Source organism: Camellia sinensis, chromosome 7, assembly GCF_055761805.1.
Source record: "Camellia sinensis isolate YWXY chromosome 7, ASM5576180v1, whole genome shotgun sequence".
Classification (NCBI taxonomy): Eukaryota; Viridiplantae; Streptophyta; class Magnoliopsida; order Ericales; family Theaceae; genus Camellia; species Camellia sinensis.
Window position 1 is genome coordinate 188,571,167 of NC_138967.1, and position 13,469 is coordinate 188,584,635.

A 13,469-nucleotide genomic window follows, 5' to 3' on the forward strand; every position below is an offset into this window, starting at 1 on the left:
ATCTAAAGTGTACGGTTATGTCACAGAACCTACAGTGCTAAAGGAGAAAGGATAGATAACAAAAGGATAGATCCGTTTCCCAGACTCAGAGATTAGCACATTGTAAGGTACGTTGTTATCTTGAAGGCAAATGCAGGAATCCGAGACAGCATTGGACAAATCTTCCAGAGTATTTCCACCCTCAAAAACAAGACCTCTGACTGGATAATTTAACAGCTCAGAGATTTTCACCCCACCATTCAAAGTAGTTATCTCCCTAATCGGAGCTTTCTCAATTGGAAAGGGCACAGCCAAGTAATAAGCCTGTAGCCATAAAAATCATAGAACTTTCTTTCCTTTACCAACAGAAAAACTAACTAATTATCTATACTATCTATGCTATTATATAAAGTGCACGTGTCAGTTGGTGTGAATGCTTCCTCACACTTTTTTCGTTTTCCAGAAATGCCCACAACTGCCAATGAGTTTGAACACTGCCATGTGAAGAATCAAACTGACTGAAATATTTCGATTTCCACAAACATGAACGGTTTTACAGACCTTTGCACAACATTGCGTGTGCACCTGCTGCTAGTAAGAGATATGATGACAGAATTGTTATAATCAATTTGAGGGATACGAAAAAGGGGATATTATATGAACCTGGAAATGAAGGTGGTTGATTGTAGCAAATGCACCCAAGCTGTTGTAACCCAATCTGAAGTACGGGTTTCCAGCTTCTGCTGCCATGTAAAGTGCAAGCAAGAAACTCACCCTGTCGATCCTCTGAGGCAGGCATTCAAGAATCCAAGGGATCAAAAGTACATGACCATACTCAATAGGACTAACCTGTTGACGCATAATTAAAATAAACCAGCTTAGCTAAAACTTCTTCTATTCACAATCTTAACATGAAGAGCAAGTAAAGCAGGCATACATTGATGGCCACGACACTTGGAGAATTCTCAACATCGATGGGTGCATTTGGGAAGAACTGGGTTTCATTGTCTTCATCACTTGCTTCAAACTGGAAAAGCACCTTTTCCTGTCCAACTTTAGTGAAGTTGAATTTGTTCCCATCAAAGGGCTGCAGGACCTTATCAACACGAAACTCAGTTGGCCTCTTCTTAAGGTGTCTGCCCTCATTCAGCTGTGCAATGAATCCATACTCTCCCGGGATTACCTGAAAAATCATCATCTATTCTATTATATAAAACACAACTCAGAAAAGTTTTGAAGGATTGTTACACTTTCTTTCTTTTTTTTTCTTTCTTTCTTTTCAAAAGTGTCCATGTTGTTAACTAATCCAGTAAATAACTGTCAATACTTTTCAAATTCAACCCATATTTCCCATTCATCAAATCACCAAAAAAATTAGATCTAAAATTGAAAGCCCATTGCGTATGCACGCATAGCTAGTAATCATACAAGTCCAGATGAACCATATTGAGCAAAGTACTCAACTAAGCAGAATTTAGACTGAAAAATTTAGCTATAAACTATCAAAATGAAGAGAAAGAAAATGGCAAAGACCTTGGTTTCGCAAGCGGTGACATCATAGCGAAAGAGCCCTCTCTGCATACGATCCTCCCACTACCATCAAATGGTAACGATATCAGCTGATTATGATGATTGGTAAATACAAAATTTGAAGCTAAAACTTTCACAATTTACCTCCCCAAGAAGAAGAGAATCCAAGAAAGCAATGGAAGGCTCTATGTAGTCGTGAGCAATTAGACCCTTTTCACCGACAATCTTGTTCACCCTCTTGAAAGCATACAGAGGTAGCTTTGCTCCTAATTGCATGAACATTATGACCAATTTACCTGAATTTGCACTTTCTTAACTGCCTCTGTAAGCAACTGACACCCCATAATATCCTGCACAAGCCAGAGAAAGTTCTCACCAGCGATTTTATTTTTCTAGGAATAGCAATTACATCAGTCAACATTTCAACATTTGAGTATAAGGAATAGTTTAATCAATTTATGCCTAAGTAGCGAAGCAAAGTTGATAACTAAATCTATGCAACGACTCACCCGGAGTCTGAAAAATAACTTGTGTAGCTGTGTAGCTCTCTCATTATCAACTTGGGGAATTATAGATTTGAGCAATTCAGCAAATTGCACTCTAACTTGACACTCAGGTTGGCTACCTTTTGTGCATTTAGTATTCAACTTCTCTAGTACTGAATGTTGGTGTTGGTTGCCGAGAAACTGCTTTTCCATATCTGGGATGTTGGAAGGGTTTTCTTGAGAAACCTGGATCTCTTTAGTTTGAAGGAACCGGACAGAATACTGCTCACAACTTCACAAGATAACATGCAAACACTAGCTTATAATTTTGTAAGAATATCTGTAGTTATGAAGACTACAGATAACAACTTCACAAGATAACATGCAAACACTAGCTCATATTAGATATAGCAGAAGCCAAGTACAAACACAGCTTTAAAAACCACAAAAATGTGAGTTGTCTACTAGAGATCATAAAGACCACCACAAGATTCATACTTGACTGATGAAAAGCCAACATTCAACCCCTATCAAAGTTGGCCGACACATTCAAAACTTGGTAAATAAGAAAGCATTGTATATAGATGATTCACTAATCAAAAAGTGAGAAACCCATATCTTCATCTTCACTCTCCTCTTTCTCTTCCTTCTTCTCCTCAGCTGGAGGTGCTTCAGCAGCTAGGGCTCCACCTCCACCTGCAGGAGCTGCAGCAAAAGCGACACCTCCACCTCCACCAATAATCACCTGCAGTCGAATCAGTTTAGCAAAATATCGGATGGCTTTACAGATCATGAAAAGGGGCCACAGAACAATGAAACAGAAATTAGTATCAAAAGGCACTACATGGACTTGGAATACCCATTGTAGCTTTCTGGTGGCTTTTGAGTTCAGTTGGTCGGCCAAGTTCCTTAACAAAATGCCTCCACTTCAAACAAATATTATCTTTCGTTTTACTGAAACTCTACGCTGTAATATATAGAATAACCTTACATAGTACTTTTACCTTGTTAGTTATTCTTCTTCTTCTTATTCTTCTTCTCTTTCTTTGAAAGGTGAACCTATATTTAATAAGAGCAAGTATTGTAATTAATAAGATATGTTATTTGTCAAAAAAGCTTTGATTAAATGATTGCTCACCTCTTGGGATGAAAATGCATGAGATTGTTGTTGATGTGACATTGGCCGAACAGTGGGATGACTACTAAGTGAATCCATAACCTATCATTCAATAAGAGACTTAAGTTGTATATTAGCTCTAGGCAATTTAAAGTAATAACTAGTAAAAATAATTAAAATACCTGCTGCCTATGTAATGAGTTTGATGGTGCAACAACTGGGTCAACGGGCACGCCTGCAGCTTGCAATTGAGATTCCAAAAACTAAATTCGTGACTGAAAATCTGTGCGTATAGCCTGAATTTGTTTCTCCATTACTTCATTCATCTTCGACTCAAACTGCATTTGATACCGTTGAAGTTGCTCTTGAACTTGTTCCTGAACCTGAGTTTGGAAGAGACGATTCTACTCTTGTGACCGCCTATATCCACCTCTAAAAACATCAGTGGGTGACGGTCCCAATCCAAACGTCCGAACACGGCCAGGTCGCTCTGGGCCCATAACTTGTGTGAAGATTTGCTCCTGTAATGCTGCAGGGTCAGTAGAAGATCCCTCAATGTGCTCTGCTAACTCATTCATTTGAGTCTGCAAGTTTGAATTCAATAATGAGCCTCCAATATAAATATAAATCATATTAAAAGTCCAAAGATAAAGTAGTATCACATACCATAACCTCATTAACTGAATCACTATTTGACGTCCCATCTTTCATGTATGCGGCCATCCACACCTGTGACCGACTAGCAGGAACCCCATTGTTCTTTTTTGTCTCCTATAAATGAAAGACGACCAAAATCTTAAGATAAATAAGAAAATTAAATAATTAAGCAATTAAATATGTGAACAAGTTAAGTAAATAAAATAAACAACTAAGCAAATAACATCTGTTTTTGTAGAACTGGTATAAATTCATTATGGTGCAAATTGTTGACACCTTTTAGCACATATAGACAGATATAGTTGACAAAGAATGAAAATGATGAATGGAGAGAATAATTATACCTCCAGTCGAACTACTGAGAAAGGCTTTCGGCCTGTTCTATGATGTAATGTCTTCTTCTTCCGGATTTTTCTATTCTTCTTGCTTGATTTCTGTCAAATATGAAATTTATTTAAGATGTTATAAACAATTATCATATATAAACATTTTTTCACATAAATAAAATTTTACCGATGCACTCTGAGTGCCCCAATAGTAGACCAAAGCCCGCCACTGATCCTCATGTACTCTATCTGGTCGATGAGCCAACCTTTCTGCATCATTCTTGAAGGGTTTGTATCCCATTGTTTTCACTCGACTTTTCCAATCTCTCCATTTCTTTCCAAATGAAGCCATTATTGTTCTCTTCATGGATTCATCTGCATCCATATGAGCCTGCATTACAATTACAGACACTTGTAATATGCAATGTCAACTACACTTGTAATATGCATTTCATATGGAATACAATTGTAACTTATTTCATATTAAATATCCATATATACCTTTATCTCCCTCCATATGTTATCTTTGTTTTGTTTTGGAACATAATGCCAAGTCGTAAAAGTGAGTGGTGCAAGACTCCCATCTCGTGCCAATACGCCCAAATGTGAAGCAAGGGATGTGTGTCCTTCAACTACTTGATGCAACTCATTTGGAACAACTTTTAAAATGCCATCTTCACTAGTACCCCATTGACCATGCACATATGTGGGACCCCTTGTCTGCTTTTGTGTGGCTTGACTTGAGCTAGGACCTACAAAACAATAGCAGTAAGCTTCATATCAGTTTCTTTATGCTTTTAATTTCAACAAATTTCAACATATCATACCATGGGGTGTTAAAATTTTGCTATCCTTGCTTCTATACCACACATTATGCTTTTAATTATCCAAACTCAATTTTTTTTAAAATAACCATGCATGATGTATGATAGATAGGACTACAAATCTAACTCAAAAACACCATAAGAAAATATCAAGCAAAGTTGATACATACCAGCTGAAACAGAGCCATGTGATGTACTACCGCTACGTGATGTGGTAGGAAGACTGCCTGGTGGATGCCATGATGCCGGTGGATTGGGTATGACTTTCATCTTGAGTGTGGTCTGAGTCTCGTCTGGACTAGAACTACTAGAGCTTGATTGCTCACTTTCACTAGAAGAATGGTCTGAGTCTCATCTGAACTAGAACTACTAGGTGTACTGTTACACCTTGTCTAGTATGCACTCGGAGAACACAAGGAGTTGCTACACGAAATCTCTACGAGATGGACTATAAGCAGTAGAACTACTAATTACAATACAGACTTGTGCTCCTGAACTGTCCAACTGGACAATCCAAGAAGAGCTTCATTAAAGATGACTAGGTATCTCTAATGAAGATTCTTGGACGGGTCTAAGGCTATTTATGCATGCATGCACCATTAATGATTGCATCCCGGTGGTGCAATCTAAATTAGTACTATCAAGCATACTAGAAGCATATCTAGTATGAAGCATATTAATGAAGAAACCAAAAGTTTCTACAATGCTCTTGATAGATTATGATAGATTCAAGAAATACATTGCTCTCTCAAATCAATCAATAATGGAATAATTTTGGCAGGAACTCATGGATGTGGGAAGTTCAAACCCACTACCCAAACCAATAAGTGTACCAAAGCTTGAATTCTTCTAATCACAATCATAGTTATCCACGTTAATAACTATGAAGAAAACTTGTTTGAATTGAAGACCAAACTTCACCATATAATACTACAAATCAAGACAAAGTTACATGCAAGACAATTCTTTTACTTGTTGGTTGATCCATACAGATAAAGGTAAAACCCTTTTGATTTGAGACAGAGAAAGAGAGAGAGAGAGAGTGCAGTTTCACTAAAATGAAAGATCATTGATTTGAGAGTGCAGTTTCACTAAAATGAAAGATCATTGATTGGCTACCACTACACCACTTAATTAGACAGAACAAAACAGCTTCTAGCCCTTGTACTACTCACTTCCATCATCCATATTTCATCATAAAATAATAAATTCTTTTACTTGTTGGTTGATCCATACAGATAAAGGTAAAACCCTTTTTCAACCAACCAACCAACCAACCAACCAACCAACCCTTCTTCCAGTACTTACTAACCAGATACCAACCAGTAGAATCACCTATCAAATTCGTCTTACAATAGAGAAGAAAAGAAAACTTCGCAATCATGAAAAGACATCTAAAAGGGTTAAAGTAGACATACTATTGAAGGTATTTCATTTGGGCCTACCCTCCTAGGAAAGAACATCAAAAACCATATCATTTAAAAGGGCCAGTGTTGTCACATTTCGATTTCTTTTACATCAGTGTACTCTAATACAATCCATTCATGAAAAACATTAGTTACAGCATGCACAGTAGGATAAGTTTTCAAAAAGCTTTGGAACAGGAGAAAAAATAACAAGGAGAAACATGGAATTGAAAGTAAAAACAGAGAATTAAATGAGGAATGAAAAGCAACATGACAATGATTCAAGTAGTGGACATGTGTGTATTTTGGGAGATAATAAAGATATATATATATATATATATATGCATGCGCACGTGTGTGTATTTTGGGAGATAATAAAGACTTTTAACATTTTCCCTTCATTTTTTTTTATCATTAAACCCAGAAGACTTTGAGGCGCATCAGTTCTATTAGCCACTGCTCTCATAACAGACACAGACTCGGCGGTGGAATCCCTTTCGCAACAGCCAAACATAGCAGTATCATTATTAAAGTCTAGTTAATCTCTGGACGTAAATCTGACCATGTATTTTAAACAAAGTGTGTGTACTATTAGAGCAGTGTTTGATCGTTGTGGTTGGTCTCTCATAGGCAAAACATCAAACACCTCGTGGCCATGGCAGTAAAGCGAACATAACATCACTTTTCTTCACCCCCATGGCCAGTTTGCTTCTCATTTGTAATTAAGGATCAAGATGAGTTTCCACTTGTTCACAAACATTCGGCTCCCAGCGTAAAAACAGTAATAAATTTAGGCTATGTTTGGTTGTATGATTATTTTTGATGAAATTAAATAAAATAATTTTATTCAAAACACTGCATAAATTATATTGTGAAATCATATGAAGTGAAATATTGAGTATATGATTTGAAATAACCATCTATGTATCAATGTCAAGCTCTTATAAGTTATAACCCTAGGCAACTCAAACCAACATAATAGCATCTTAATCCTAATTAAAAACACAAAGCACAAGCAAGTGATGGCTAGCCTCCACCGTTTGAGAATGTATGATAAACAAAACCATTAACATTTAAATTACCAAGCATATCTAATTTGATAAAAAGGCCAGATCGGCTGTACAAAACCATTAACATTTAAATTATACATGCAAAATGTACAACAAATCAGCTTGTCAAATCACAGCAACAACAAATTCAAGTGAATTGTGAGTAAAATTACAAAGCTGAATCTCTGAATCACAGAGCTGAACTGACAGAGATAACTAGGGTTTAGACAGTACAAAGAGAGAGAGAGGGGGGGAGAGAGAGTAGCTCACCGATCTGAATCGATTTTGAGAGAGAACTTCGAAATGGCTCGGATGAATCACCGATCTGAATCGATTTTGAGAGAGAACTTCGAAATGGCTCTGATCTTAGACAGCGCAGAGAGAGAGAGAGAGAGAGAGAGAGAGAGAGAGAGCGCGAAAGTGAGAGTGAGAGTGAGAGTGCGAGAGTGAGAGTGAGATTTCCGCGTATACTCCTTGCTTATCATATTCAAAATAAAGGTGAAACAGGAGAGGGGTTGGATGAAAACCATTCCAAGGCGTTTAAAAAACGTCTTTGATTCTTGAAACGGCGCCGTTTCAATTACAAAAAAATAAGACGTTTATAAAACGCCGTTATATATTAGAAACAATGGCGTTTTACAAAACGCCGTTAAAAAAGCTCCACCAAACCCCATATTTCCTGTAGTGGTATTATCATATTATGTGCACGTGATATTTTCGATTAATGAAATTGCACAAAGAGGAATAGATATAAAGATTGACTTGTCTCTCACCAACTATTAAAATGAGTCAAGTTGATTCTATACATATTGTAATTATTACTTTTATTGATCTGAAAGAACTATATCAATCTAAAGTTATTAAATAATAATAATAAAAGTAATTTGGGAACATGCATGGGAGAAGGTTGATAAAACATTGCAAAATGGGTTGACTGTGGGACGGTGCACTCATCCAGATCTCAAAAGCTTTTTTTTTTTTAAATCATTTTTCATTTTTGATAAGAAAATTCAAGGTAGAGGATCTCATTGATGCCTCCATGGTTGGAGTTAGGGCCCCACTTTGAAATCCCCCATCTCACCACCATTCATCTTTTTAGACAAATGGCCCACTTCAAATTAATCAATAAAGATGATAAATGTATGGGCCTAGATATCTTGGTTTCAAGGGTAATATTAATTATTTCTTGATTAAAAAAAATTATTACAATGCGATGAACAATAATAATTTTTTTTAACTGATTAAAGGATCTCCATTTGTGGAAGAATCCGACATAAGGAACTTCAAAGAAGAATCGTAGGTGTCCTCACAAGACGGACTTAAATCATAACTTAACTTCAGATTTATCAGAGTTTGAAATTGAACATAAAAAAAGATAAGAACCATATTGTCATCGTAGAGTCTCAAATTTAGAGTCCTTTGCACACCAAACTAGTGAAGAGTGAGCTCTTCCAAAGCTATCATCTTAATTTGATGGCGGCTATCATCTAATTTATTGTAACCAAAAAAATCCAAACATACACTACCTCTAAAAAAATCCAAAGAAAAAACTATTGCAATTAGCTTAATAGTCAAATTTATGTATCTAATTAGAAAACTATGGTTTCGATTGCCCCTTTCCCATCAATGTAAACCCCACCCCCACCCCCCTCCCAAAAAGAAAAAAGAAAAAAAAAAAAAAACCACAATTTGAGGAAGAGGGATAAAGATTGGAAAATGATAGTGTTAGATAATATCTCAATGGGACCACATAATTAAATGTGGTGTTATCATTTATAAGAAGCCTACAATTTAAGTGATTCAATTTAGTTAATAGGCTTAAGGGTATATGTGTTATGGACCTAATGTGTAGATACTAGTTGTATAATTTCTATTTCTATGAGGGGCAGAAATAGAAATTAAAACATATTGGTTAAAGTTGGTTTTCATTCCTTTTGAACTTCCACAACCTTTCAGTTTTGAAAACCAATAAATAGAAATTAAAACCAATAATTGTTAAAGTTGGTTTTCATTCCTTTTGAACTTCCACAACCTTTCAGTTTTGAAAACCAATTACAACCTTTAAAAGGTTATGGTCCCTATTCCTTCCCAGGTGGAAATAAGAACACTGTCATTTTTTTCCTAAATCCTCTCAAAGAGAAACATAAGGCACCAAAGGGGAAAGGATTAGAAGGCAATAACATAATCAATAACAAAGAGTTCATTGATAATCACGCTTCCGTTTAACCGTTCATCAATGGATTCAGGTATGTCATTTTGTCTTGATTTCTTGATAATACACATGATAAATTATCCAAAGTGTAAGGTTTATGTTCTGAAATTTATGTTGACAATTGGTATCAGAGCATGCATATCATGTGTCTTATCAGAATTGATATGCTTTATTCATTCTATTTAGTTTCCTGGAATCAGATTCTGAATTTTCTTATGGATGTAAATTCTGTTTTTTCCTGTTTTGTTCTATGAAAATGGCAATCTGTTTTCTGGAATTGTAAAATGATTCGGTGGGCAGTTTTTTTTTTTTTTTGTTTAATTTTGAACATCACACCAAAAAAAAAAAAAACTATTTGTTTTTGGACCCGTCAATTCTATTTATATATGTATATATATAATTGGAATTACTGCAGCTTATATAACATATACGGGGTCACAAATTTAGAATTCTTTAAATTTAATGTAATTTCATACAACGTCTACAGAAATTTAATTTTCTAACATTCTCAATATCTGTCAATTCAAACAAGATGTCACAAAAGTGATCTCTCTTGTCTAGATTGTTTTATATGGAATGTTTTGAAGTTCATGTCTGTGTATCTCATGCGGGTATTTATCGGTCCAAAGACATGATTAAGACTTGGCAGAATTACACACACATTTTGTGGTGATAAACATGTGCCAATTGTCAAGAAAACCTAATGTGAATAATAAATCCATCAAAAGATAGATTTGTTATTTGACATAACTTATTGTCAATGTTTGATCATTACAACAAGAATACCACTTACAGTTAATATCACTACCCAAAGGCTTGGTATTAATGTTGTGCTAGGTATCTTGAGATGTTGTCATTAAATTAATTTATTTAGAGATTATCTGTTTGGTAACTTAATGTGAGCATAATTGTTTATTCCTTTTATTTTCTTTTCTATTCAGCTTTAATGTCAACTACTTCAATCTCTGCCAACATGAACAATGTTCCAATGTTAAATGGAACAAACTTTAAGGACTAGAAAGAGAACATATTGATTGTTCTCGGTTGCATGGACATAGACTTGGCATTAAGGATGCCAAAACCGAATGCTCTCACTGCACAAAGTACTCCTGAGGAAGCTGTGTACTTTGAAAAGTGGGATCGTTCTAACAGGCTAAGTATTATGATCATGAAGCGTGGGATTCCAGAAGTTTTTCGGGGTGCAATAACATAGGATGTTACCATTGCCGGCGAAAACGATAAGGCTGAAACAAGCACGCTTTTAGCAAGCTTGATTTCAATAAAGTATAAAGGCAAGGGTAATGTTCGCGAGTACATCATGGAAATGTCTCATCTTGCTTCAAAACTTAAGGCACTGCAAGACCACTTAAGTTATATTATGACAATAAGTCTGCAGTTTTATATTCCAATAACAACAGGAGCTCGACAAAATCAAAGCATATTGATATCAAGTTCCTAGTTGTAAAAGAAAGAGTGCAAAGTGGACAGATTTCCATAGAGCACATTGGGACAAACTCCATGATAGCGGATCCACTTACGAAGGGACTACCACCCAAGGTCTTTCATGAGCACACTGCTCAGATGGGTGTTGTTCTATTTGAGAACATTCTGGTTTAGTGGGAGTTTGTATTTATATTACTGCTTTATGTCAGCCTTGAGTTTTATCTATGTAATTAGATTAATTTCTGCAGAAATGAAATATTCAGTTTATTACGCTCTGTTACGTATTGGGAAGTATTGATCTCAATAAAGTTAAGTAGGACCAGTTGAAAATAGGCATGTATGGATCACATCACATGTAATTTCCATGCTACGCATCCATGATTGATCTATGTCATTTAGTTGTGTTAGTATACGTGACCATTGGTGGGTCGAGTTACGATTGATGTAACGAAGACCGCTTTGATCCTATATTAATATAGTTAATGGACAAGATTGTTTGGATACCCTCAAGTTATGATAACAAATTTCTGAGCTCACTAAAGTTAAGCACATTTTTCAGGATACATATGTAGTCCAGTGGGAGATTGTTAGATAATGTCTCAATGGGACCACATAATTAAATGTGGTGTTATCATTTATAAGAAGCCTACAATTTAAGTGATTCAATTTAATTAATAGGCTTAAGGGTATATGTGTTATGGACCTAATGTGTAGATACTAGTTGTATGATTTCTATTTCTATGAGGGGCAGAAATAGAAATTAAAACATATTGATTAAAGTTGGTTTTCATTCCTTTTGAACTTCCACAACCTTTCAGTTTTGAAAACCAATAAATAGAAATTAAAACCAATAATGGTTAAAGTTGGTTTTCATTCCTTTTGAACTTCCACAACCTTTCAGTTTTGAAAACCAATTACAACCTTTAAAAGGTTATGGTCCCTATTCCTTCCCAGGTGGAAATAAGAACACTGCCATTTTTTTCCTAAATTCTCTCAAGGAGAAACATAAGGCACCAAAGGGGAAAGGATTAGAAGGCAATAACATAATCAATAACAAAGAGTTCATTGATAATCACGCTTCCGTTTAACCGTTCATCAATGGATTCAAGTATGTCATTTTGTCTTGATTTCTTAATAATACATATGGTAAATGATCCAAAGTGTAAGGTTTATGTTCTGAAATTTATGTTGACAGATAGGATTACATATTTAAAAAAAAAAAAAAAAAAGCAAAAAAACAAAACAATGTGAAGAGAGGGAAAAGCACTCACCCACAACAAAGTCATTGTCCACCGTTCACACTTAGAAGTTAAAAGTTACCAACCCCATGGCCCTGCTCAATCCATTAGCTTTTTTGTCATTACTTAAAACCCAACCATGAACCATTCACTGCCCCCATAACTCCAAAATTGAAGAGAGAGAAAGAGAGAGAGTATTGGCTTCCTACATCCTCAATGACTTAAGATCTCTCTTGGAACAATCTTCTGTGTAAATAAAATAATTTGAAATGAATTTAAACAAAATAAATAAATAACATATCGGATTTATTTATCGAACTGAAATAAAATTAAGACCAAGTCGAGTGTGTGACACTCTGTCCTTAAGACAGATTCGCCCCGCTACGGTACTTACGGTTGAATGGCGTCTATCTCCCAGGATACAATGATCTTCACAAATTTATAGAAGCACTTCAAATAAATTTGTTCGGCGAACCAAACCTGTGATCTATACTCTCTTTTATTTATTCTAAAACTAAATATGAAGAATAAATGCACTTAGAGAAAAAATGGACAACAATGAGACCACTTGACTGAATTTTTCGGATCTGAAAATTAGATGCCAAACCTGCTAGAATTGATGGTATTTATAGGCAGCAAACAATTCCGAACAGGTATCAATTTAAAGAAGTGAAAAGGTGCATTATTTCAATTCAAATAAAGTTGACCGTTTGATCTCAAATTCAAACATTTGAAAAAGTGTTCCGTTAGAGAATGTTTCAAATCTGTAGGTAATTTATTATTTAAACTATTTCAAATATATATATATATATATATTAAACTTAATTATATATATATATATATATTAAACTATTGAAATAGTTAAATAAATAAATAAATGAAGAGGTACAAACTTTAAGAAACTTTTTTTAGGAACTTAATATTTGAATTTAGAATTAAATTAAATTCTCACAATTACAAATTTTAGGAAACCACTTAGGAATCCAAAATTTGAATTTAGAATTAAATTAAATTCTTATAATAATTTTTATTAAAAAAATCTAAAAAATTAATGTTAGACTCGAAAACGACGTCAACTTTCCATTCACTCATAAATGATTTTTGACGTTCCGTCTTCACCATGTGACTTGTCACGCGGCAAGGAACAGCCCACTCAAATTTGACCTCAAAATTAACCCAAAATAAACCATATAAAATACTATT

General features: G+C 35.0%; 2 protein-coding genes across 2 annotated transcripts; both read right to left on the minus strand.

The window, feature by feature from the left end:
* Positions 1-1,791, minus strand: LOC145796398 (GDP-L-galactose phosphorylase 1-like). The gene is made up of 5 exons (XM_082881491.1): positions 1,654-1,791; positions 1,513-1,572; positions 917-1,162; positions 643-828; positions 1-303 (listed from the first exon to the last, which is right to left on the minus strand). Exons 1-5 carry the CDS (start codon positions 1,789-1,791, stop codon positions 16-18), a joined length of 918 nt encoding a protein of 305 aa, XP_082737617.1. The 3' UTR covers positions 1-15.
* Positions 1,792-3,515: 1,724 nt separating this feature from the next.
* Positions 3,516-5,188, minus strand: LOC114278977 (uncharacterized). The gene is made up of 6 exons (XM_082881492.1): positions 5,089-5,188; positions 4,596-4,846; positions 4,282-4,485; positions 4,113-4,202; positions 3,778-3,882; positions 3,516-3,695 (listed from the first exon to the last, which is right to left on the minus strand). The coding sequence occupies exons 1-6, from the start codon at positions 5,186-5,188 to the stop codon at positions 3,516-3,518; spliced, it is 930 nt and encodes a 309-aa protein (XP_082737618.1).
* Between the last annotated feature and the right edge of the window lie 8,281 nt (positions 5,189-13,469).